This window comes from Andrena cerasifolii, chromosome 4 (genome assembly GCF_050908995.1).
Source record: "Andrena cerasifolii isolate SP2316 chromosome 4, iyAndCera1_principal, whole genome shotgun sequence".
In the NCBI taxonomy this organism is placed as follows: Eukaryota; Metazoa; Arthropoda; class Insecta; order Hymenoptera; family Andrenidae; genus Andrena; species Andrena cerasifolii.
Genome location: NC_135121.1, coordinates 4,474,284 through 4,497,429, shown reverse-complemented (window position 1 = coordinate 4,497,429; position 23,146 = coordinate 4,474,284). Strand labels below are relative to the sequence as shown.

General features: G+C 41.6%; 1 protein-coding gene across 5 annotated transcripts in view; it reads right to left on the bottom strand.

Moving 5' to 3' along the window:
• Positions 1–904: 904 nt before the first annotated feature.
• LOC143368611 (sodium channel protein 60E) overlaps positions 905–23,146 on the bottom strand; it is a 38,240-nt gene continuing 15,998 nt past the window's right edge. Inside the window, exons 11-23 of one of the 5 annotated variants that reach the window (XM_076811521.1) lie at positions 21,709–23,120; positions 18,979–19,294; positions 12,564–12,680; positions 12,294–12,452; positions 11,878–12,174; positions 11,595–11,749; positions 10,954–11,440; positions 10,481–10,800; positions 10,068–10,118; positions 8,691–9,050; positions 5,903–6,283; positions 2,374–2,605; positions 905–1,537 (exon numbers count right to left, since the gene is read on the bottom strand). In XM_076811521.1, the coding sequence (XP_076667636.1) occupies positions 1,505–1,537; positions 2,374–2,605; positions 5,903–6,283; positions 8,691–9,050; positions 10,068–10,118; positions 10,481–10,800; positions 10,954–11,440; positions 11,595–11,749; positions 11,878–12,174; positions 12,294–12,452; positions 12,564–12,680; positions 18,979–19,294; positions 21,709–23,120 (4,320 nt within the window). In that variant the 3' untranslated portion in view covers positions 905–1,504. Of the gene's footprint in view, positions 2,606–5,902; positions 6,284–8,690; positions 9,051–10,067; positions 10,119–10,480; positions 10,801–10,953; positions 11,441–11,594; positions 11,750–11,877; positions 12,175–12,293; positions 12,453–12,563; positions 12,681–18,978; positions 19,295–21,708; positions 23,121–23,146 lie in introns of those variants that run through there. The other 4 variants (XM_076811522.1, XM_076811518.1, XM_076811519.1 and 1 more) reach the window with 4 other exon arrangements.

Sequence of the window (23,146 nt, the reverse complement as noted above, 5' to 3'; positions counted from 1 at the left end):
AACTTTAGAAACATGTAAAAATTTAGTAGCAATGCCATTAAAAATTCTTAAGGTACATCTCCGTTCATCGTCTTTGGAAGTGTATAAAGTTTTCTGTTCCGTGTGGTATAAAACGCCCCTTTCCACCACAATAGTCACTAAAAAAAAGTCTCTTTCAAAATTTAAAAAATTTAGGCTCTTTGTAACAGAATTAGTGAAATGATCCTGTATACATAAAAAATGATAATATTGATGATAGTGATTGTGGCAACAAACTGCAAGCATGTTATCGATCACTAGCACGATCAGTACCTCACTAAATAGTATTTAAATAAAAAAAATATTTTAAAAATTAAAACCGACTTCAAAATAATAAAAATGCACTAAAAAGTAAAAAATAATTTATTAACGGCATTAATATTAATGTAAATCTGGCGTAAATTAATTATTATTTTTAATAAATAATTTATTATTAAATAATTTATTATTTATTTTTAATAAATAATTTATTATTAAATAATTTATTATTTATTAAAAATAAATAAATTATTATTTTTAAATTAATTATTATTTTTAATAAATAATTTATTATTTATTATTATTTATTATTATTATTATTTATTAAAAATAATAATTAATTTACGCCAGATTTACACAGTGCAAATGATGAGGCGCCGACTTAAAAAATATGAGAGTAGTAGATTAAATAAGGGAAAAAATTATTTTTTACTTTTTAGTGCATTTTTATTATTTTGAAGTCGGTTTTAATTTTTTTTATTTTTAACTTTTTAGTTATATATATATTGACACACATGCTGAGAAGATATGCGTGTACGTACATAAAATAAAAATAATTAGGTGACAATAGTCTTTATTGTTAACCAGAACTGGCAAAATATTGGGCCAATGTTGATGCAGTGTATGGCTAAACCACCGGGGCATCGCCCTCTTTCGAACAAAAAAAAGATCAACAAAATCGGTCCGTATGCTGAGGAGTTATGCGGGGACAAGCATAAAAAAGAAAAATATATACGGGTCGAATCTATAACCTCCTTCTTTTTGAAGTCGGTTAAAAATGAATTCCCTTCAGTGTTTCCCAGGCGTTTCAATTACAAAACGAATCATTTTCACACATCATCCGTAGCTACGCTGTAACGTAAACCTGTGATCATACCGTACGTATAGTAGAGGTGTCGTAATTTTGCCGATCAATTCTGAACAAGCCAAATTTCGTGTACGTTCGTGTTCTACGTTTATAGTGATCTGAGTCGCATTAAGTCAACTGTGACGCTAACGATCTACGTTTTTTTTTTTTTTTTTTTTAAAAATGTAACGAAAAAACGATAACTCTGCCACGATACAATCCCCTTCGAAGGTTCGCACGTGGCCTTTTCCCCTTCCGTCTTCTCTTTCCCTCTCTTTTCCTTGTCCCTTCTCGCCTTTCCTTTCGACACAACTATGAATTAGGGATATACGCTATTTTCATGATTCGAGGCAGTATCATTTCTTTTCTTTCTCGCAATCATTACTCGTTTCTTCCCATAGCAAACCGGGCAGTCTGCAAAGCGAATAAATTGCACCAGTGATTTAGTCTGAAGAAGGGATCGGTGTTTAATTATATCCCGCTATATTGGTCCAATCACCCTTAGTTGCGATACAAGAACGTGATTTTCGAGCGGTGTCGGATCAATTAGGAATCGTGCACGCACTCGAACCATTATATATTCAACCTCTACGCTTCTACCGTGTAAGAAAAAAGATTTAAGCTCTGTCGCGGACAATCGATTCACTAACGGCGAGGATGGATGAAGGGGGGGGGGGGAGGGTGGATGGGGGGTGGGGCTAGAGTTAATTGCTGGCAATCCAAAGAACCATTAGCTACGTAAGAACGGCAGTTATTTTCTCGAATAGAAGAGAGTGCGTCGCTCGGTCGGAGATTTCAATACACGAGTAAATACGTGCTCCGCAAAGTTGCAACGTAAATCCGTAGCGTGTGACTGAACTGTAATTTAAATGCTGGCTAGTCAAAGGTATCGAGATAGCGTAATGGGATGGCGTTTAGTGTTAAACGACGGCAATAAGGCAACGGGTTTAAAGAAAGAAAGGGGGAGGGGAGAAGGAACCGGAAAAAAAATCCAAAAACTCCCATGGCGCAATAACGGAACGTGCGGTTCTCGGCCCAACCCTCTCGTTTTAAAATGATTTCGGAAGGACGTGTCGAGCGTGAACGACCTAAGATCAACTGGTATCGTCGGGTTGCGCGTCTCGATACTCTTCGCTCTCCCTGTGAACGAGGACATGAACGACCGTGGCCGCGGATTGTCGTCTAAGGAGCGCCGGTCTCGGGGGTGGCGCCGAATTCTCTGGACTGGGTTCCGTGACGAGTATGCTTACGTCGGTAGACTCGATTGGCAGCGGAGCTGGTTCGGGAGCTGGTTGTTGTTTCTTTCGTAAGCTACCGCAACGTCTGCTGAATGCTTCTTTGATGTCACGATGTAAGGTGTTTAGGGAGAGCGTTGTGGCGCTCGGCGGAAGTGACCTGCGTTTCGTAGGAAGACTGGGGACTTCCTCATCGGGGTAACTTTCAACGGCGTCTTGTCGGCCGAGGGTCGGTCCCCCGAGTGATCTACAAATTACCATATTATAAATAAGCACACCTACCTTTCTTTCATTCTATTATTACTATTTTCGTGACTTTCATTATTATTAATGCTGTGTCATTGTTAACCCTTTGGGGACGATGCATGGATGCGTAGGGCAAACGTCATCAGTGCAGTCGAATATGTATGCATCTGACATATGTAATCTTTAAATTGTAGGAATATGTAGATTCAGTAATTTGTATGTAATTTGTACGGGAGTCACGGGCGCCGGGAATCGAACCCGAGCCGCCCGCGTGCTGATCAGCAGCGCTAACCACCACGGCTACGCCGACTTTCCGTGGTCCCTTCTTACAAAGGAACATCCCGAACCCGGAAATTCGAAAAATTCTGAAACTTTGGGAATACGTAGGGAATTTCCTCCTGATTACAACGCAAATTTTGTTTGCTGCCCAAATTCACTCTAACGGGGTGTAATTGACCCCTTAAATTCCGGCTATTTTCCAATTTTGCATTATAACTCGTGAACTGTAAAATAATTTTTTCACCAGATGATAGATCTAATTAAAAGAAGTAACTTTTGTTTTCAAACTCGTTTTCTATCTCTTACAGTTCGCGAGCTATAACACAAAGTCGGAAAATAGCCAAATTTTCAGGGGTTAATTTCACCGCCTTGGAGTGAATTTAGGCAGCGAACAAAAATTGTGTTGTAATCAGGAGGAAATTCCCTATATATTCACAAAGTTTCAGAATTTTTCTAATTTTCGGGTTCGGGATCTTCCATTATTAGTCCAGGACCCACCCCTCTTATGTTGGGGGTTCCTGATCCTACACGATTGTTTGTTTGTTTTTTTTTAATTATTTTTCTGTGTTTTATGCAGGATGGCGTTTCAAGCTTATTTTTTGCTTATATTGCCCAACGAACACTATAGTCCCATTTTTTTTCTTCCCTCCCCTCTCCTTTGGGTCCCAGCAGCAGCAGCGCACCGGGAGAAAAGTGGTCTCCCATCTTTCCCCAGTACACCGCCCCGTGATGCTTAACTTCGGTGATCTAACGAGTGTTTTCCATCGCGGCTACGGCCGCCTACCCGATTGTTTCCGACACAAGTGAGAAGGATCAGTGTTTGTAATGGAGACATATAGGGTGTCCGGCAACAGGTGTGATAAAGTTTAAGGGGATACATACACCTAGGACCGTGAAAAGAGGGGACATTTTATGAATTTTTTTACCCATAAGTAATTTTGTTAATCAAAAACTGTAATATGCAATTGGAAGCTAATAATTTAAAGAATATTTTTAAAAAATTAAGATAATTCATGTTGTTCGCCGTGTGGCTGCTGGTGAACAAAGCAGGGTCGTCACGTAAGGAGTTTGCGGTGCCAAAAATATCTCCTCTGGGAGTCGACCAAAAGAAAAAAAGAAAAATGTCCCTCAAAGTATGTAAAATAAACTAGTCTTTATCATACGCTAGTCTTGAAATTTTCATTTTTAAAAAGTATGAGTGTTTGAACTTTAATTCAACTCCGTAATGCAATTTCTCAGACAAATTTCAAATTTTTAATGATTAAAACCAAACTGTGGCTATTGCAAAAAAAAGAACTGTATGATAAAAATTAGATATTCGTGGCAAGTTCCACGAAAATCAGTTCAGTAGTTTTTAAAATATCATTGACACCGATTTGAAAAACGTAGTTTCGAGAAAACAGCGTTTAAAGTTTATGGTACAGGTTAAAGTAAGATAATTTTTTTTTTAATTTACAGAAAATCGTTGATTCCGAAGCCATAGAATTGACCTTCGTTTGATATTGTAGCTTCTGCGAATTTATTATTGGAAAAAATCGATTGTTTTGGACCATTCTAGGTGTATGTAACCCCGTAAGGGGTGATTCTGCATGGCGAAATAAGACGAAACTCAAGAATGACGAAATTGGGTTGGAGGCTTCGTTTCCGAGTTATGTACATGCATACACATTGATACGCGTAAACGGTGTCTGATGCGAGTAACTTATACTACTGCTGGCGCGTGTAGCATAGGTCAGGCACTAGGGTGGCCCTTATTTATACGCGTCGAATTTTTGTTTTTGTATTTCTTTGCTCTCACTCCCTAAAATAGTGCCATTTGATAAAAAAAATATTTCTTGAAAAAATTTATTGCAATCTGACAACAGGAAAGGCTGCCGACCAGGCCTTAAAGTTTAGAATTCATCAATAGTTTGGATTTAAAGAATTAAAATAAAATAATATATGAAAAATATTAAAAGAGCATTCAATTTTCTACAATTGTGCCCGCTGACTCATCATACTGTATATAGTATAATTTTTCGTGCTTCCCACCATTTTTTACATAATAGCGTTTGAATATATGTAGAGATGTCCATACTACGCGCGCATAGACAATACGTCACGCTGTACAGGTGGGGCGCACGAAGTGCGGACCTCTTTATATTCAAACGTTATTAAAAAATGGTTGGAAGCATGAAAAAATTATATACCTATATACAGTAATTGTAGAAAATTGAATCCTCTTTTAATATTATTTAAACAAAATTTCAATAAGGCTTACCATTTTTGAGAAATTCTTTAAATTCAAACCATTGATGAATTTTAATTTTAAAGCCTGGTCGGCACCCTTTCCTGTTGCCCGATTGTAGTAATCTTTTTGAGTGACTATTTATTTATGAAATGAAACCATATTAGAGGGTGACAGTAAAACAAATCACAGGTTGAAAATAAGGGCCACCCTAGTCAGGCACGGCGAGACAGCGCCGTAGCCCCCTAGGAAGACCCACCTGACGCGTGGCGCCCTCTGCCGTCTCATCACTGCGACTTGACGGAGCAACTAATATTTACTGTCGCAGCGAACGTATTAACCTATTGAGCAGCACATTTTTCGATCGAAAGTGCTCCCTAGCTGAGAAGTAACAAATGACATAAAACGAGTTCACTCATCTGGCTTATAGTAGGTGTGAATACTCTTAATGTCATTTCCGATACAAATAGAACGATAAAACTGAGTAAGCAATTTACTAAAACAATATTATTAGTAAACAGATGAACTTTAATTTTAATTTACCGACCATACGTGTAAAAACTGTTAAAACAAAAAGAAAGCAAAAAGGAAGCGAAGAAACATCGGACAGTAAGTATACTGCCTCCGTAGTGATAACGAGAAGTAAATTAAGAGTCAACTCGTCTTGCCTAGTGAAGAAGCACTTTCAAATGACGAGTTGGACGAGTTAACTCGTCTTCACAGGTTAACAGGTTACAAGTGGACGAGAAATTTCAGTAGACCTAGGAAGATAGAAATAGAAGAGTGGCGAACCTGGCATGTTGATCCGAGGAAGAAGCATTAGCAACGGAGGAACCGGCAAACGACTGTTGTTCCGCGGTCGGTGAGGGACGGGATACGGTTAGAGCGGGAGGAGGCAGGTCCTCATGAGTACCGGTGGCGCCGGAGAGCAACAGCAATGGTAAATTTGGAAAAAGCCACGCTGACGCGGTACCGAGCTCGCTGAAATCGCTGGCGTCGCTGGCCCTCGAGGACTTGCGGCTACTGGCTCGGCTACCTCTATGCACATGTAGAAAAGCCGACACTTTACCACTCCATCCACCCCCGCCCCTACCCTCGTTCCCAACACCGGGACTCGACGTTTGCGTCTGGGAATCCACTTCCTGTGCCATCCTCTCGCGTTCCTTCTTCGCTCTGAACACAAGAATTCTCCTTAGTAATCATCGATGTATTGGGCGGAAGGGAATATAGTGAGATCGGTAAGCAGTGAACACTACAGCCCACTTAAACGCTGGGACTTAAAACCGGCACATCAGGGCCGGATTAAGACCCTTAGAGGCCCTAAGCATTTGAAAGGTTTTGAGGCCCCCTTATACAAAGGGGTCACTTCAACGCATTGTACGATTTCTTAGGCATTTCCGATAACTTGACTAAAAATTGCTCCCAACAAAAGTTAGATTTTAAAATTCAGAAATTTTCTATGGTGCCCCCCCCCCTTCTTCAGATGCCCTAAGCACAAGCTTATTTTGTTTGTTGGTCAATTCAGCACTGATGCACATACATACAGTGGCAATTGGTTCAAATGGTGAGTTTTTTTTTTTGAGAAGCTAGGATTAGTTTGCTAAGTGACGTGTTTTGTTGTTTTGAAAAAAATACAATTGGTCGGAATAGCAAAAAAAAAATAGTAAATGTCGTTTTTAAACTTTTTTTGTGAGCCTGTAATGAAAATTCAAAAAACTCGTTTGTAGATTGAAGTAAGCTGTATACTTACATGCCTAAAATTTCATCAAAATCGGTTAACGTTGCTCTGAGCTATAAACGCTGATTTCGGGGATTTCGCGATTTTCGATCTTATTCTGCGATCTTTAAGCGTTTATAGCTCAGAGCAACGTTAACCGATTTTGATGAAATTTTAGGCATGTATACGACTTACTTCAATTTACAAATGGATATTTTGAATTTTCTTGACAGACTCACAAAAAAAAGTTGAAAAACGACCTTTTTTATTTTTTTTTTTGCTATTCTGACCAAGTGCAGTTTTTTTTCAAAACGACGAAGCACGTTACTTACAAGGGGAGGACACCATGTGGTAGACATTTTGATGAGCCTTGGCTCGCTGGATCTATGTCGAAAATAAGTAAATAGGTGTCCGAGCGTTTTTGCCAATGGGCCTTAATAATAGAGATATTTACATGGAAATTATTAACAATTTCATAGTGGCCGTGGGGTTTTAATAGGTAAAAATTCCACACTACCCTAGCGCCCCCGGGGGATTCCTCTCTGAAGGAGTCGGGATGCCTTTTGAAGATTTCCACAAGTTAAAAAAAAAATATGAAAAAAAATAATTTATAAAAAAAATTTATAAAGTTTTTTTTTAACGTGGAGACATCCTCAAAAGGCACCCCAACGCCTCCAGAAGGGAATTCCCCGCGGCCGCCAGGGTAGTTGTAGGATTTTTACCCACTAAAACCTCCATGACCACTATGAAATTATTAATAATTTACATGTAAATATCTCTGTTATTAAGGCCCATTGCCAGAAACGCTCGGACACGTATTTACTTATTTTCGACATAGATCCATCGTACCAAGGCTCATCAAAATCAGTGTCTACCACATGGTGTCTTCCCCTTGTTAGCAAACTAATCCTTCTAGCTTCTAAAAAAACCTCATGCCGTTTGGACCAATCCTAAAAAAGTTATGCGATTTTAAAAGTTGTAAACTGTCTTTCGTTCGCCACTGTATTTGCGTACCTAGTATATTACGGTTGAAGTCTGAAATCCGGCTAAAGGAGGATTCACAGGTATTAGTTTCATGACGGCTGAGTGCCGGACGGCAGTGGTGAAAAATATCGTTTCCGCATTTTGGAATGGAGTGGGTACTTATCCGTGTTAGTTACTGACACTGACGGCACTTTAGCCAACAAGAGTGGATAAAGCCCGAAATATACGTAAAATTATCCTGGTCCGGATAGTAGCCGGACTATGTCATCATTAACACCAATGTCCAGCTAATATCAAAAATAATTTTAATTTAAAAAAAATTGAAGTTGACTTTTCATTTTGTTCATTTTACTGTTACGGCATTTGAAGAAGGAATGATAAAATATTTTGAAACGCAAAAAACAATTATTAATGAAAGGTCAGGCATAGTAACAGCTTACTAGCCGCGCCTCAGCTTTTACAGGAGTAATAAAGACGTTTAATAATAATAAAAAAAAGTCTAAGTTCGTTTTTTTAGCTTTATCCACTTTAGGTGGCTAATGTAGAGTTTAGCCGCAACGGATACCTACATTAATTGGGACAGGCGTTTTAACACTTTAAGCGGCGTAAGTTTTTGAGAAATGTTCCTTCAAGTCGTTCAAGCTTTTCTGAGCGGTTTTGCTTAACTTACCCCGAGAAAACATTCGGGGACATTATTTTCGTCCCTTTCTAGAAAATATCGGCACGAATGAACGCCAAAACCGTGACCAGGGTGCAAATACCTCGGTGTGAGTACACATCGGCGCCACTGAAGGTGTCAATGTACTTGAGAAAGCTCACTATACTTCCTCCACCCAATATCCAATCCAATTACCGTCTCCGGAAGATGCATTCACTCACGCTATGTATTCCCTAATGGTGCGCTGAATCAATCTGGCGGCTTTGTCCTGGCGTTTCCAGATCCTCGTCGAAGAAACAATCTCGAGTTCCTTGCGGGTAGGAAATTGCTTCTTGAACTTAAGGTCCATCTGTTCTTGTAACTTTCGGAAGTCCTCGGACTCCTCGACGTGTCCGAGAACGTGCTTGACAAGTGCGTGCAGAATGTCCAGACAATGAATCTTATTACCCTTCGCGATAGGAAGATTGAAGCTAACCAACGCGACCATGTTAGGCTTCGATATTCCTAATGGCGGGTCTAGGCTCGCTATGAAATCGCTCAACTGGGAAAAGTTTATAAATTGTGTTGCGTGCGGATCGTACCTATGGAAAAGTCATAATTTTGTACGTGTTAGCACATCCAAGGAGATATGAAAGAGAAAAGGGGAAGATACACAATGTGGGAAAGAGTTCGTAGTACAGCCGGGAAAGGAGCGACTTCCTGTGTAAAAATATGTCGATACTACGGAATGAATTTCTTTTCATCTGAAGCTTTGTCTACGAGAAAATCAAGTGTACAGGGTATTTGGCTGCAAGAGGGCGCCCTTTTAGGGGGTGATTCTACGGGCCAATATAAGACGAAAATCAAGAATGACGAAATTGCGTCCGAGCCTTTGTTTCCGAGTTATTAATTGTTGAAGGTACGCGTAAAAAGCGTCTGACGCGTGGGACTTGGACTACTGCGGGGGACTGACAGCGGGGACCGTAGCCTAGCGATAAGTCCCTCGCGCCAGATGCTTTCTCCGCGTATCTTCAATAATTAATAACTTGGAAACGAAGCCTCAAACGCAATTTCGTCATTCTTGATTTTCGTCTTATTTTGGCCCGTAGAATCACCCCCTAAAAGGGTGCCCACCTGCGGTCGAACACCCTGTATAATTCGCGCGAGGAGGCGTATACAATTTGGCACCAGCGTAGTCTGTAGTTTTACGAATTGTAATCTCAATTTGCGTCTGTTTTTATGACTACTGATTTCACAAGATATTGACAATTTTTATAACTCTATTATGGTCTTTGTTGTCGTAGTTTGCACGGCTGGAGCTAGGTCCAGTTTTTCCGTACGACGCGTACAAAATAGTTAAATTGTTTTACGAACCAAATAAATATATTTCAGATAAAACGCAACTGGAATAATTAGCAGTGAAATCATAGACTCGTAATTTGTATAAAAACATAAATTATGTGTTATTCAACGATTATTTTTTCAATAGGATGGTGCTCCGGCATGTGTTAGTAGAGATGAATTAGTAGAAACGATATTAATATTGGATTCAGCGTACTGCAAAGAGAAGTAAGCCTGCGAGATCAGAGCATCCATAAATTCTTTTGATTTTTACTTACGAAGACTTATTAAAGCCACAGTGTACTGCGAAATCAGCGAACGCCTTTAGCCTTTAAAACAAAAATGTATTAAAGCATTAGAAGAAGAAGAAAACAAATGCCCAGATCCGAGTCCATGCATGTTTAATTTAATAGACCCAGCTGTATTTATGAACAATATAAATAAATAATCTAACGATATAAATAAATAAAAGTTCACTGTTTCGTTCGACCTTGACGTTGTGTAAAACGTGGCATCGAAGCAAGTACGTGCGCACCCGGCAGACTTTTGCAATTTGATTCTCTAGCGAAAACAAGGCCCCGGAGAAGAAAGCGATTTATTCCACGCCCGTAACTTATTTTTGCGCGAGAAATCGCTGCTCCCTCGGCTGCACTACGAGATTCTTTGCACGTTATACGAACAAGATTCTTACTTGGACCATCGGATATAGAACATTTCCAAATCATCCTCGACGATACCAATTTCCTCCTCCTGATGAGCTTGATTAAAGTTCTCGAGGATAATGGCGATGTACATGTTGATAACAATCATGTAACTGATTATGATGAAGGAAGTAAAATAAGTAATCGCTAAGAGAGGATATCCGCAATTCCCGTTCAGCTGCCGGCTAGTAGGAGTCGGATCGCACTCCGGCGGTTGTACCATCAAAGACTCCAGAACGTCGTTCCAACCGGCCGACGTCATTAATCGAAACAGTAATTGCATGCTTCTACCGAAAGTCTCAAAATTTACCTAGAGAAAAGGCAGAAGAAAGATTGGCGGGGAAACAAGTGCGGGCGCGTGGCGATCGGTAGTGCGCCTATCCGAATAGCTTTCGTGAGTGCTACTAGCTTTAGGAAGAGCTAACGTTAGCGCTCGAGTGAGATTGGCGGGATTAGTACTAACCATGTCGTCGAGCGCGCCCTGCTTTTTAACGTGGCCAAATACCGACATGCCGATAATGGCATAGATAAAAGTAATCAGAGCTAAGAGTGCACCGATGTTGAACAGCGCTGGAAGACTGACCACCAGAGCGAACAGCAGCTTGCGAATACCTTTCGCAGCTTTAATGAGCCTTAAGATTCTACCGATTCTGAACACTCTCACCACCCGCAAGAGCGTCGGGGACACCGGGAAGTCTACCATAATATCCTCCATCAATATCCCTAGGATCGATGCCAGCACTAGCAGGAAGTCGAACAAGTTCCACGGCACCGTGAAATAATGATAACGGAGTCCTATTATCTTGACGATCGCCTCTAAGCCGAACACGGTCGTGAAAAATGCATTGGACACTTCGAGGACGAAGAAGATCGGATGAGGCTGACCGTAATGCTCGATCCCCATTGTCAGCATGTTGAGAAATATCAAAATGAAAATCGCTATCTCGAATCTGGAAATATTATTACAGTCGGTTGGGTTGAACGGCCCGGGGCCGGTGGTCCGGGGAATCGTGGTTAGATTTAAAGACATACCCGAGAAAAAGAATAAAAAAAAAAAGAAGAAAGACAGTTCGGTTACGTCTGAAAGCAGTTTCGGTGGCTCACCTGCGTGAATTCGACAAGTCGTAAAACATTGCGAGGATCTGATTCATCGGACGCTTTATCACCTTTTGCGGCTTTTTACGGCCAAGCTTTTTCATGGCAGTGTAGTAGTGCTTTTGACTTTCGGTCAAAAACATTTCTAGCACCCCACCCTCGTACTGGAAGTAAGAATGAGAAAAGGGGGAAGAAGAGGAACGTTTTGCTTGGCGCGCCGGGCCGGCGCGCCTGACCGCGGCGGACGCGTCTGGCTAACGGTTCTGCGCGATGCCCCCCGTGCAACGCTTACCTTTTTCTTCAGCATGTTAAAGTTGTCTATGATTACTCCGATAAAGAGGTTCAGCGTGAAAAAGGAGCCGCAAACGATGAATATCACGAAGTAGATATACGCGTAGATGTTCGCTTCCCTCTGAGGCTGAAGGTCGATACCACGCGCGTCAACCGCGTCCTGCATCACCTCCATCCAACCCTCGAAGGTGGCTACTTGGAACAGGGCCAGGTAGGCTATCCCCACGTGGTCAAAAGTGATTTTACTATTCTCCCAAGAGTAATTCTTTCTCAGGCAATCGTCTCTCGTGTTTACAATCTAGAGGATCGACGTTCGCCCATCAGTCATCCGTCTCCGTGCGGCTCACGCCGCTCGCCGGGCACCTTCCCCTTTTCCTCCTCGGTTGAAAGAAGAAAAGAGGACAAGCCTGTACTCACCGATATATCTAACAGTTCGCCGTACTCGTCCAGGCATTTGAAAAACTTGCCGCCGAAAAATTGTACACCCATTATAGAAAATATCAGCCAGAACACGAGACAGACGAGGAGCACGTTGAATATACTGGGTATCGCATACATCAACGCGTTCACTACAATCTAACGAGAAAAGAAAGCGACACTTCTAGCATTACTTTCGAGCCAACAGCGGAGATCTACCGCAGCGTGTACACCTTACGGTTCTACGGCCGGTTGCCAGCCCGGACTCACCCTCATGCCTTGCCACCTCGATATCGCTCTCAGCGGCCTCAGCGCTCGCAACGTTCTCAGAGACCTTAACACTTTCAAGTTTTCGTTCTCTTCTATCAACAGACTAAATGTCGACACCTGTTTAAGAAATAGAGCGTTACAATTGTTAAAGGAGCTCGGCCCTCTTCTTCAGTCGGGGGGAATAACATGCCGCTCGAACGTGACAAAACTTTCTACTGCGAACATATTCTACTGTTATCTGTCTAACCGTAAGAAAGAAGGAACAAGGGACAAATAGCGAAGAGAAAAAAAATTGAAAAGAAGTGTTCGAGTTGTAGTATGGACGAAGTAGAAAGTGATTGAATGAAAATGTGATTCAGTAACTAGTCTGTCTAAATATGTAGCAGAAGGTAGTGGAAGTTAAGGGGTTATGCCTACCTGCAAGGTCTGAAAACGCAAGTATATTCGGGATTTTCTTTCTTCAATTTGAAGACTTGTTTTTAAATAAACGGTAGTATATTCGAAAGTATATATTTTAAAGTTCTTGTAGTTTTTTTTGCAATGCGATATCTAAATAAATAATGGGATTATAAGCGATCTCCCGACAGCGTTTTCTTTTATTACGGTGATCACTATAGCTACGACCTCCCATACAGCACACTGTCGTTGCAGCAAAGTTACAGAATGGTTGCAGTGCAAGATTGCAATGTTGCACGCAACGTTGCCGCAAGGGTGCAGTAATAATTCTATGTCCGGCTCCTGCAACGTTTCGGGCAGTAGGGCCACAAATACAAATAACGGTGTATATATATATATGTGTGCAGAATCAGAGAAGTATAAAGCTCGTGTTTTTCTTTTTCTCAATGAAAATTCTTTTCCCCCAAGGGGATTCGAACCGGCGACCTGTAGCGTCGTAGGTGAACACTTTACCGCCGCAGCTGCAACCACTGATTGATAAGAATACTAACGTATTCGAACTTATAGTTCTACCATGCAAAACTTTAAATTCAAATTATTCAAAAACGAAGACTCATTTTGACAAACTCCATTAAGGTTTTGTAACACTAGTAGGTATGTACTACAACTTCCACCATGTGTCATTCTACACATTAAAATATACAGGGTAACTCACCTAACATTTAAACTTAAAATATCTCCGTTGTTTGTAATGATACGAGAAAATGTCTCAGGAAAATAATGATTGCTAGACAAGAAGGACAACATGTTATACATGGCTGAATTTGTATTTTTATTGGCTATAACGTTACAGTAATGAAAATACGTCATTCCATTAAAAAAACCATCGATGATCTTGAAATTTCGGGAAATATAACCTTGAGACAAAAATCGTCTCCGTCAGAATAATTGTCTCTCTGAAGCAAATATTGTTATCCTTAGACATTTTCTCGTTTGATTACAAACAACGGAAATATTTTAAGTTCAAATGGTAGTTGCAGCAACATTGCGGCAACATTGCAGGAACGTTGCAGCAACATTGCGGCAACATTGCGGCAACATTGCAGGAACATTGCAGCAACATTGCGGCAACATTGCAGGTACGTTGCCGCAATACTGGCGCAACGTTGCTGTAACGTTGCGGAAATATTGTAGGAACGTTGCCGTGCAATATTGCACCGCAACATTGATGCAACTATGCAGCAATAATTCTATGTCCGCCCCGTGCAATGTTGCACGACAACGTCGCAGCAACGTTACATCCACATTGCGCTGCAACCATGCAACAATGCAAGGTTACTGCAACCATCCTGCAACGTTGCCGCCACGAAGTGTGCTGTATGGGCTGGTTCATCAGAAATAAAAAATTCGACCAAATTTAGTTAGTATATTAGATTAGCTTGTCCTTAAACGTGGGTTTTTCATTTCCGTTGCGTAGTTGTTATTTTACAGATGGAAAATGATGAAACATGAGCGCGATTCCGTGGTGAAAATCGATACTTTTGCTATGAGAAGTTGCCGTTTTGTAGCAAATTAATATCTTGGGATAATAAACGATTAAGGACAAGGTAATCCAATATACTAACTAAATTCTCGCGAATTTTTATTTCAGATGAACCAGGTCAGAATTAGAATGTTCACCGCAAACTACTGACAAAAAAAAATCGCTGCCGGGAGATCGCTGATATATTTTTTTATTTATGTATATTTTCCATCGCAAAAATTTGCACAAGTAGTTTAACATGTACACTTTCGAATACATAAAGGTTTATTTGAAAAACAGTCTTGAAGTGTTTTAAAAAAAAGTTTTCAGACCTTGCAGGTAGGCATAACCCCTTAAGGGGTCTATCCACTGTGACCCCGTGATAAAGTACCGCTGTTTAGCACTGTTTTTGTCACACGAAGAATGTGTTTACTAAATTGAGGTTTTTTCTATTTATTAATATATGTTTTGGGGACACAACAAATTTTTTTCATATTTTTTTTAATGCTGGCTTGACCCAAAATAAGGGGGTGTAATATGCGCTGTGAAAAAAAGACGCCCCCGACTGCGTGGTCGATTTTGGAGGAACCATGTGTCTGGGGCTGTGGGATCAGGGAGGTTTGTAATCAGCATGACTGTCGCTATGCCCCGAACTAGAATCACACATTTTCGTTGTTTTTTTTCTCATCCCCTACGTAGTAGAATGATTAAAAAATTCAGCTAATTTCGATAGTTCAACTTTGGACGTCCGCCATTTTGTTAATTCTTCATCAATCTAATTAAGCTTAGTCCCTGCCATAGCGACAGTCATACGGCTTAGAAATCTGTTTGGTGTTTTTGATTCGAACACACGGTTCCTCTAAAATCGGTCATGCAGTCGAGGCGTCTTTTATTTTACAGCGCATATTACACCCACTTATTTTGGCGCAAGCAAGCATTAAAGAAAGTATGAAAAAAATAATTTTGTATCCTCGAAGCACGTATTAATAAATAGGAAAAACTTCGATTTAATAAACACAGTCTTTTTGAGACAAAAAAATGTTCCAAACAGCGGTACTTTATCAGGGCGTCGCAGTGGAAAGACACCCTTAAGAAGGAATGTGCGCAGTGCGAAGCGAAGCGGTATCTAAAATGTACAGTACAATGACTATCTATTTACTACGAAGGTAAAATAGCTGTGTAAAGCTAATGTCAAGTGACTGATCTTAATTTCGTGAGAGGAACTTTTTATTACTTGAAACTCTTCAGGGAATTATTGGGAAACTTGTAACGATTTCCAAAGCTTTTATGAATCTGCATAATTTTCAAAGCGCTATACATAGAACAATGCAGAGAGACGTCCCTTTTATTCCAGATGAAAAATGTGCCAGAAACAACGGGCAATCCATTCTAAATGGTACTCCACTTTTCTCTGCCCCTAAATTCCACGCTTCGTTCATATTTAAATTGCAAGTATCAATCATGGTGTGCTACAGAATGCGGCTAAGTTCGTGCTACAGTTGGGAGAAAGGATGATGCTTCGTGTAAAAATGCATCGAAAGTACAGAATAAAATATTTCCTTAAGAGGTTCCATTTTCGACAACGTTAATTTTGGATGTCTTCTGAGTGCAACAAGCCCCGCTTAAGGGGAGGTTCCGGTCTAAAAGTCGATTTTTTTTTATTTCATTTTTCGAATGTTCAAGCTTTTAGGAATACGTGTTTAAAAGGATTTATTGAAATTCGTAAAATTCCCGAAGTTACAGGCATTTGAGTAGCGGCAAATGCAGGGGTAACCCCCGGCCACTCGGCACTCAAGTAAAACTTTAAACGCGTTTTTCTCGAAACAGTGTTCTCAAAACGGTGGGACCTGTATCTCCAAAAGTTATTATCCGATTCGATTGAAACTTTTTTTTATTTGGAAGAATACACTTCTGGCTAGAGGGGATACCAGCAAAAAATATAAAAAATTGAAAATTTATAATTTTCAAAGGCGTTGAAAGGATGAGATTTTTTATTTTTTAAAAAATATCATTTTTTATTTTTTTTTTCAGGTTTTCTCCCTAGCCAGAAATATATTCTTCAAAATAAAGGAAGTTTCAGTCAAATCAGATAATAATTTTTGGAGATACAGGTCCCACCGATTTGGATCAATTTTTTGACGCCTTGACTTTAACGACTCCCCAGAGCCGTCTGCAATGATTAATTATAAAACAAAAAATATATTTCTGTAGATTAAGACATTCTTAATACAATGCAACAAGTCTCATTAAATTATATATAGTAGTTTTTCTTTAATTAATTCCTAAATATCACCTATTTTTTGGGGCTCTAGACCGGAAGGTCCCCTTAACAGCCTACATTTATCATATTATAGATAATTTCAGGAATGATTTTTTAAAAGGACACATTTCCATGTAGAGCAAATTTTCAGTAACCGCAAAAATCTATGGTACCTAGGATTATTAAAATTTTTTTTTTATTAGTAGGTACAGGTACATTCTTCTGTCATTTAAAAAAAAACTTTGGAAATAAGTCCCTTTGGTGGAAACGAGTAAAGTTAAAAAAGTATAATAAAAAATAAAATTAATCAAAAATATCTAAAAAGTCGTAATTTTTCGTTTAGAAAGAAACAGTAACGAAGGAAAATGTTTTGGGAATTTCTTTAGCCTTGTTCAAGATCATTTCATGTTCTTAAAAATGAAAAACCATATTTTATAAGAAAATCCAATCTAACAGTGTTCCATTAAGGAGGGCACGAAGTAACCTTCACATGACTTCAAAATACCGAGAAAACAATTTCTCTTCGGTTCTATTAGAATCCACGTGAAAAATGACGAAGGAAAAATCTTTCCGTTTCCTTTCTTATATCTGCTCGTGCTTTCTGCCATTCAGTAACTATTCTGTGCGACTGTATCTAGGGTCGTCCTGTATTTTATTTCCCTTTCCCATTTTAGACAAAGAAACAAAAATTCTAAGATGTGGGCGATTTTGAAAATTCTTTCGAACGAAGCTTGCTATGGTTAATGGAAACTTTGCGAGGATGCACGAATTAACCAACTATTTCTTTAAAAATCTCAGGCTATACTATAGTTTACGTTGTTGAGAAAGGTTTAAAAAATTTAAGCAATTACAAAGCAATTAAAAAGTTATTCGAACGTCGTGAATATATTCGTAAAGGCTTCTCATAATAAAGTCAGCGAAATGCACACTATAAAAAGGAATAAAAATTATAGGGGCTTATACAGGCTGCTATAAATTCGCGGTACCAATTTTGCAAGCGCGTAATATTCCTCGAAGTAAAGGAAAAAATAAAAAAATAGCGTTAGTAAATATGGGTCGGAGACAGAATCGTTCTCGAGTTGTCAAGCATTTCTTGTGCCTTCCCTATTTAACTGACGGTTGAGGGGTATAATATACTCCACACCATTTTATACTTAAAGGGAAGGTCCCGAACCTGAAAATTCAAAAAATTCTGAAACTTTGTGAATATGTAGGGGGTTTCCTCCTGATTACAACGCAATTTTTGTTTGCTGCCCAAATTCACTCCAAGGGGGTGTAATTGACCCCTGAAAATCCGGTTATTTTCCGATTTTCTGTTATAACGCGTGAACTGTAAAATATTTTTTTTTACCAAATGCTAGATCTAATTAAAAGAAGTAACTTTTGTCTTGAAACTTCTTTTCTATCTCTTACAGTTCGCGAGTTATACCACAAAATCGGAAAATAGCCGCATTTTCAGGGGGGGCAATTACACCCCCTAAGAGTGAATTTGGGCAGCAAACAAAAATTGCGTTGTAACCAGGAGGAAATTCCCTACACATTCACAAGGTTACAGAATTTTTTGAACTTCCGAGTTCGGGATGTTCCCCCGTTAGATAAACCGAAACAGCGAGTTGAGAATTCTCGTTGATAAGTAAATAAATAATTTTTACGCAGCAAGCCGAGAATGGTTGATTTTGGGATATTACCAACAGTGTTCTGTTTATTTTGACGAATATCAGCCTTGCGAAATTGTTTCCTATCGTGAATCAGCGAGCGCTATATAATTAATTGCAAATTAATGCAAATTAATGAAAAAGCTTCGGGGCAACTAATACGGCCGTGACGAATCACTTGCCGTGGGAAGAGAGAAGTGGTTGTGCGGAGCTGAAAGAATTGCGGTGAATCGAAGTAAGCCAGAGGGGGTGGGGGGAGAAGATCCGAGGTCGGAGGTGTGGTAGGGGCAACATATTAATTTTACACGTACCTGATTCCGCAAGGGTATACATATGAAAAATTCAGAAAGAAACGCACGGAAATGAGCAAAGATAGTGACACACAGACAGCGGAATGCCCGGCGCGGAAGTGGCGATCGGCAAGTAACGAAAAATCCATGCAGCCAACGATGGACGTAAAGATTCGTAACCACATGCGCTCGCGCGTACGTACATACATATGCGCGTCCCTGGCGCACATACACGCAAACGTACACAGACGATCGATATCGACGCTGCCGATGGATTTACGGTTCTACTTACGAAGACGATTATAAAATCCAAGATCGTCCAAAAGCTGGTGAAATATTTGCAGAAGCCCAGAGCTAGCCATTTCAGCAGCATCTCGAAACTGAAAAGCGCGCAGAAGCCAAGGTTGGTCCAATAGAGGATTTTCTTCAAAAAAGGATTGTCATCTAGGTAAATATCCTCGAAACAGAGCGTTATGGAAGATGCGAAAATTAAAACTAATATCATCCATTCGAATCCTGGGGTGTCGACCACCGAGAGGACCACCGTGCGGAGTCTGATCCATTTCTTCCCGATAGATGTTTCGATGCATCGATTGATGCAGCTACACCTGTATGGAGAACGTTTTCATGGTTATTCGCTGGCCAGATGAGCTCTGGCCCGGGGGAGCTACGATCGAGACGAATCGTTTTTAGATGGGATAAGGAGAACTGTAAGCAAACCTTACAAGGGAACACCCCGAACCTGGGAATTCAAAAAATTCTGAAACTTTGTGAATATGTAGGGAATTCCCTACTGAACAAACAGCAAGTTTTGTTTGCTGCCCAAATTCACTCTAAGGGGGTGCAATTGACCCCTGAAAGTCCGGCTATTTTCCGATTTTGTGTTATAACTCCCGAACTGTAAGAACTGTAGGGACTATAAGTTACCAAATGACAGTCCTAATTAAAAGAAGTAACTTTTTCTTGAAAACATTTTTTCTACCTGCTACAGTTCGCGAGTAATAATACAAAATCGAAAAATATTCAGGGGTCAATTACACCCTCTTGGAGTGAATTTGGGCAGCAAATAAAATTGCGTTGTATTCAGGAGGACGTCCCCTATATATTCACAAAGTTTCATAATTTCTTGAATTTCCGGGTTCGGGATCTCCCCCTGTCAAATTATGATAGTTGGAACTTGGTAACCCGTCATACATGAAAATGGTTACACCTACGAAAAAATATCATGGAATCTTTTTCGTGCAGAATTTCCTTAGCTATAAATTTCGTAATAACCATTTTTCACGCGAAACTGATAGCGAACGAGATAATCGCGAAAAACAGTTTTTTTTTAGCTTCGAACCTCTGTAAAATTTTTAGCAGATGTCGGATCGATGGGGACTTTTGACAAAGTGTTTAAAACGACGAAATAAAGGCCCATGCCAAAACGTAGTTTGCTGGGAATTATTCCGTAGACAGATCCTAATTTCACTGGACTATAATTCTTTAAGGATGTTTTCTATAAATCAGGGGTGCACAGGGAGCCGTTTTTAGCGCCTAGCTGCGAGCAACCCGCCTGTCCCATTGCTAAGGTTGGAATCGGTGAGGAGAACTGCAGTAGTATATATAATTGGGTTCAAGTCATACCAAATGCACGTACACTACTGCAGTTCGCCTCACCGATTCTAATCTTAGCAACGGGACAGACGGGTTGCTCGCAGCTAGGCGCTAAAAATGGCTCCCTGTGCACCGCTGCTATAAATAGTTCCGTAGTACTATCCTTAAATACGTGTATAGTAGAGCTCTGCAACGGGCGGGTTTGGCCCGCCCGGCCCACGACTGTTTCTCGTTGTACCCAACCCGCCCACACTCGAATCGTCATTAGCCCGAAGGATCCGCCGGCTGTCCAGCCCACCCATACCCGTCCGAAACTTTGTTATTAACGCGTATTATACTTATCAACTATATGTAAATAACAGAAGTTAAAATACAAGTAAATGTAAGAAATTAAATTTGGAGGCGGCATACATTTTCTGCATGAGGGCGCCACCATCCTCGCAGCGGTTCTGCAAATACGGACATGGACAGGTCGGATACGTCACACGGCTGGAAACAGTTTCGGGCGGATAGAAATGAACGCTAACCCGTCTTGCCCGACGCGGGCCGGACCGGGCCGGGCCGGGCTGGGCCAGATGAGTCAAAATAGGAACGGGTAACGGGCGGGTTGACCCACGGTATACCCGCCCGTTGCAGAGCTCTAGTGTATAGCGCATCCCTGATCCCTTACGTTTTTATCCATTCCCAATTTAAAAACACTCGTCCCTATCGCAGCACCTCAATGGCCATTCTTGCTCCTCTCGCAAGGCAGCGAATAAGGCTAACCCTTTCCCTGGCGCGAGCTCAACGTCACGCCGTGCCCATTCCACGTTTAGGCCGGCAAACATTTTAAACGCTGGCAAGTGATAAATTGCATAACAAGGTGAAGATTTCGTAATTTATTCGCTTATTCGTGGGAACAAAGGGATAGACCAGGGCTGTCCAAGGTCGCTCTCACGGGAGCTTGGGGTTCTCCCACTCTCGTCCGCGTTGTCAGGGATACCGCGCGACGCTAACCGCGAAGACGCTAGCCCGTCATGGCCAGAGTAGGGAGCGATGGGGCCGCAGTGATGGAGGGGGAAACACTTACAGGAGCGGTGGTAATGCGTGCGTGACTGACGCAGGCGCAGTTCATGCGCACATAACCACCACTCCTGTAGGTGTTTCCCCCTCCATTCACTGCGGCTCCATCGCTTCTAACTCTGGTCATGGCAGTCTTCGTAGCGTCGCGCGGTCTCCTTGACAACGGAAGGCACGCTGCGCGAAATAAAGATTGGAAGGGGAAGCAGGCGCGTGAGGGGCCCCTACGCTGGAGAGCCCTGGGGTAGGCAGAAGAGATACGTGTATTTTGTGGGAATAACGTACCTACGCCTCGGCGCGGCGTAGGACCATGCCCGCATCAGCGAAAGGATTATGTATGCGAATAAAGAAAACATGCTTTTCTTACTTTTGATAACACTGCCGTGGCAAGCAATCCTGCGGTTCTTTGAGTGGTTTGCTCCTCCCAAATCCTGGGAAGGATCCCATACCATCTGTGTATTTTCCTTTACTGTCCCTTCTGCCGCCCACGGTGAGCTCGTCGACGTAGCTGACGAGCGCGTGCCACGGTCGTTTCGGTACTCGGTCCTCGCGTTTAGGAAACGGATCTTCTTGCGGCAGCATCGCAGTCCTCTCTTCCGTGGGCACTTTGCTTGCAGACGAGTCTTTCGCGCCCTCGGGATCTTGGCATTCCTCCGCATAGCATTCTTTCGACTCGGACTGCTTCCCCTTGATGGAACCACTTTCGTCGTACTGCGACTCCCCGTCGTCTCTCTCCGGCTCGTTCTCCCACTGTTCATACTTCTCCTCCTCTAACTGCGACTGGTCGTACATCGGGTCGTAAGTGAAGACAGGCTGATTCAGGCTCTCCTGGTACGACCTGTTGTAAACGTTGTCTTTCGGGAGGCTGAGCACGGTCTCTTGAATGGCGTACTTGGTCTCGTTGTCCGATCGATCCATCACGCGCCTCACGATCTTCTCCAGGCGTGCGTCCTTCCCCCTCGCTTTACCAACGCCCATGCGCGAGCATTTGTTCTTCCGTATGATCGAGCGGATGCGATCGAACGATCGGGCCAGCTTCGAGTCCTCGCCAACCTCCTCTTTCTTCTGCTTCAGCTCCTCGGAGTTGAAGCTGTTGAGCAGCAAGGCGAGGAAGAGATTCAGCACCATGAAGTTACCCATCACGAGGGCCGGCAAGAATATAGCGAAGCAAGTCCCCGGCCCGTCCACCTCCTCCGCCCGCATGCAGTCCCACAGGGGCTCGATCCATTCGCCGCACAGTATGCGGAATATCATCATGAACGAGTGAAAGAAATCGTTGAAGTTCCAACGTGGCACCGGGTCCGGGTAGAACTTGTCCAGGGTGTAGTCTTTGCTGAACAACTGCATGCCGATCACGGCGAATATGTAAATCACGATCACCAGAACTAAGGTGAGATTCCCGAGCGCGCCGATCGTCGAGATGATAATGCTCAGCAGAACCTTCATCGTCGTCCAGGATTGCGCCAGCTTTAAGACACGCAGAAGCCTCAGCCCGCGTATCACGGAGAGACCGTCTACCAGCTCGAAGGTAAGATCTATCAGAGACGCTGACACTATTATCAAATCGAAATTGTTCCACCCGTTGGCGAAAAAGTCTTTGCTCAGCGCCAACAGCTTCAGCAAGCATTCGAAGGTGAAGATACTGGTAAACACTTTATTACCGATGTTGAGCGCCTGTCGTATCGACTCGCTCATTCCGTGATGCTCCATCGCCAAGAAGCCGGTATTCAGGACGATGCAAAGTGTGATCGTCAACTCGAATAGCGGATCTCTCACTACCTAGATACGAGCCACTCGTCAATCGA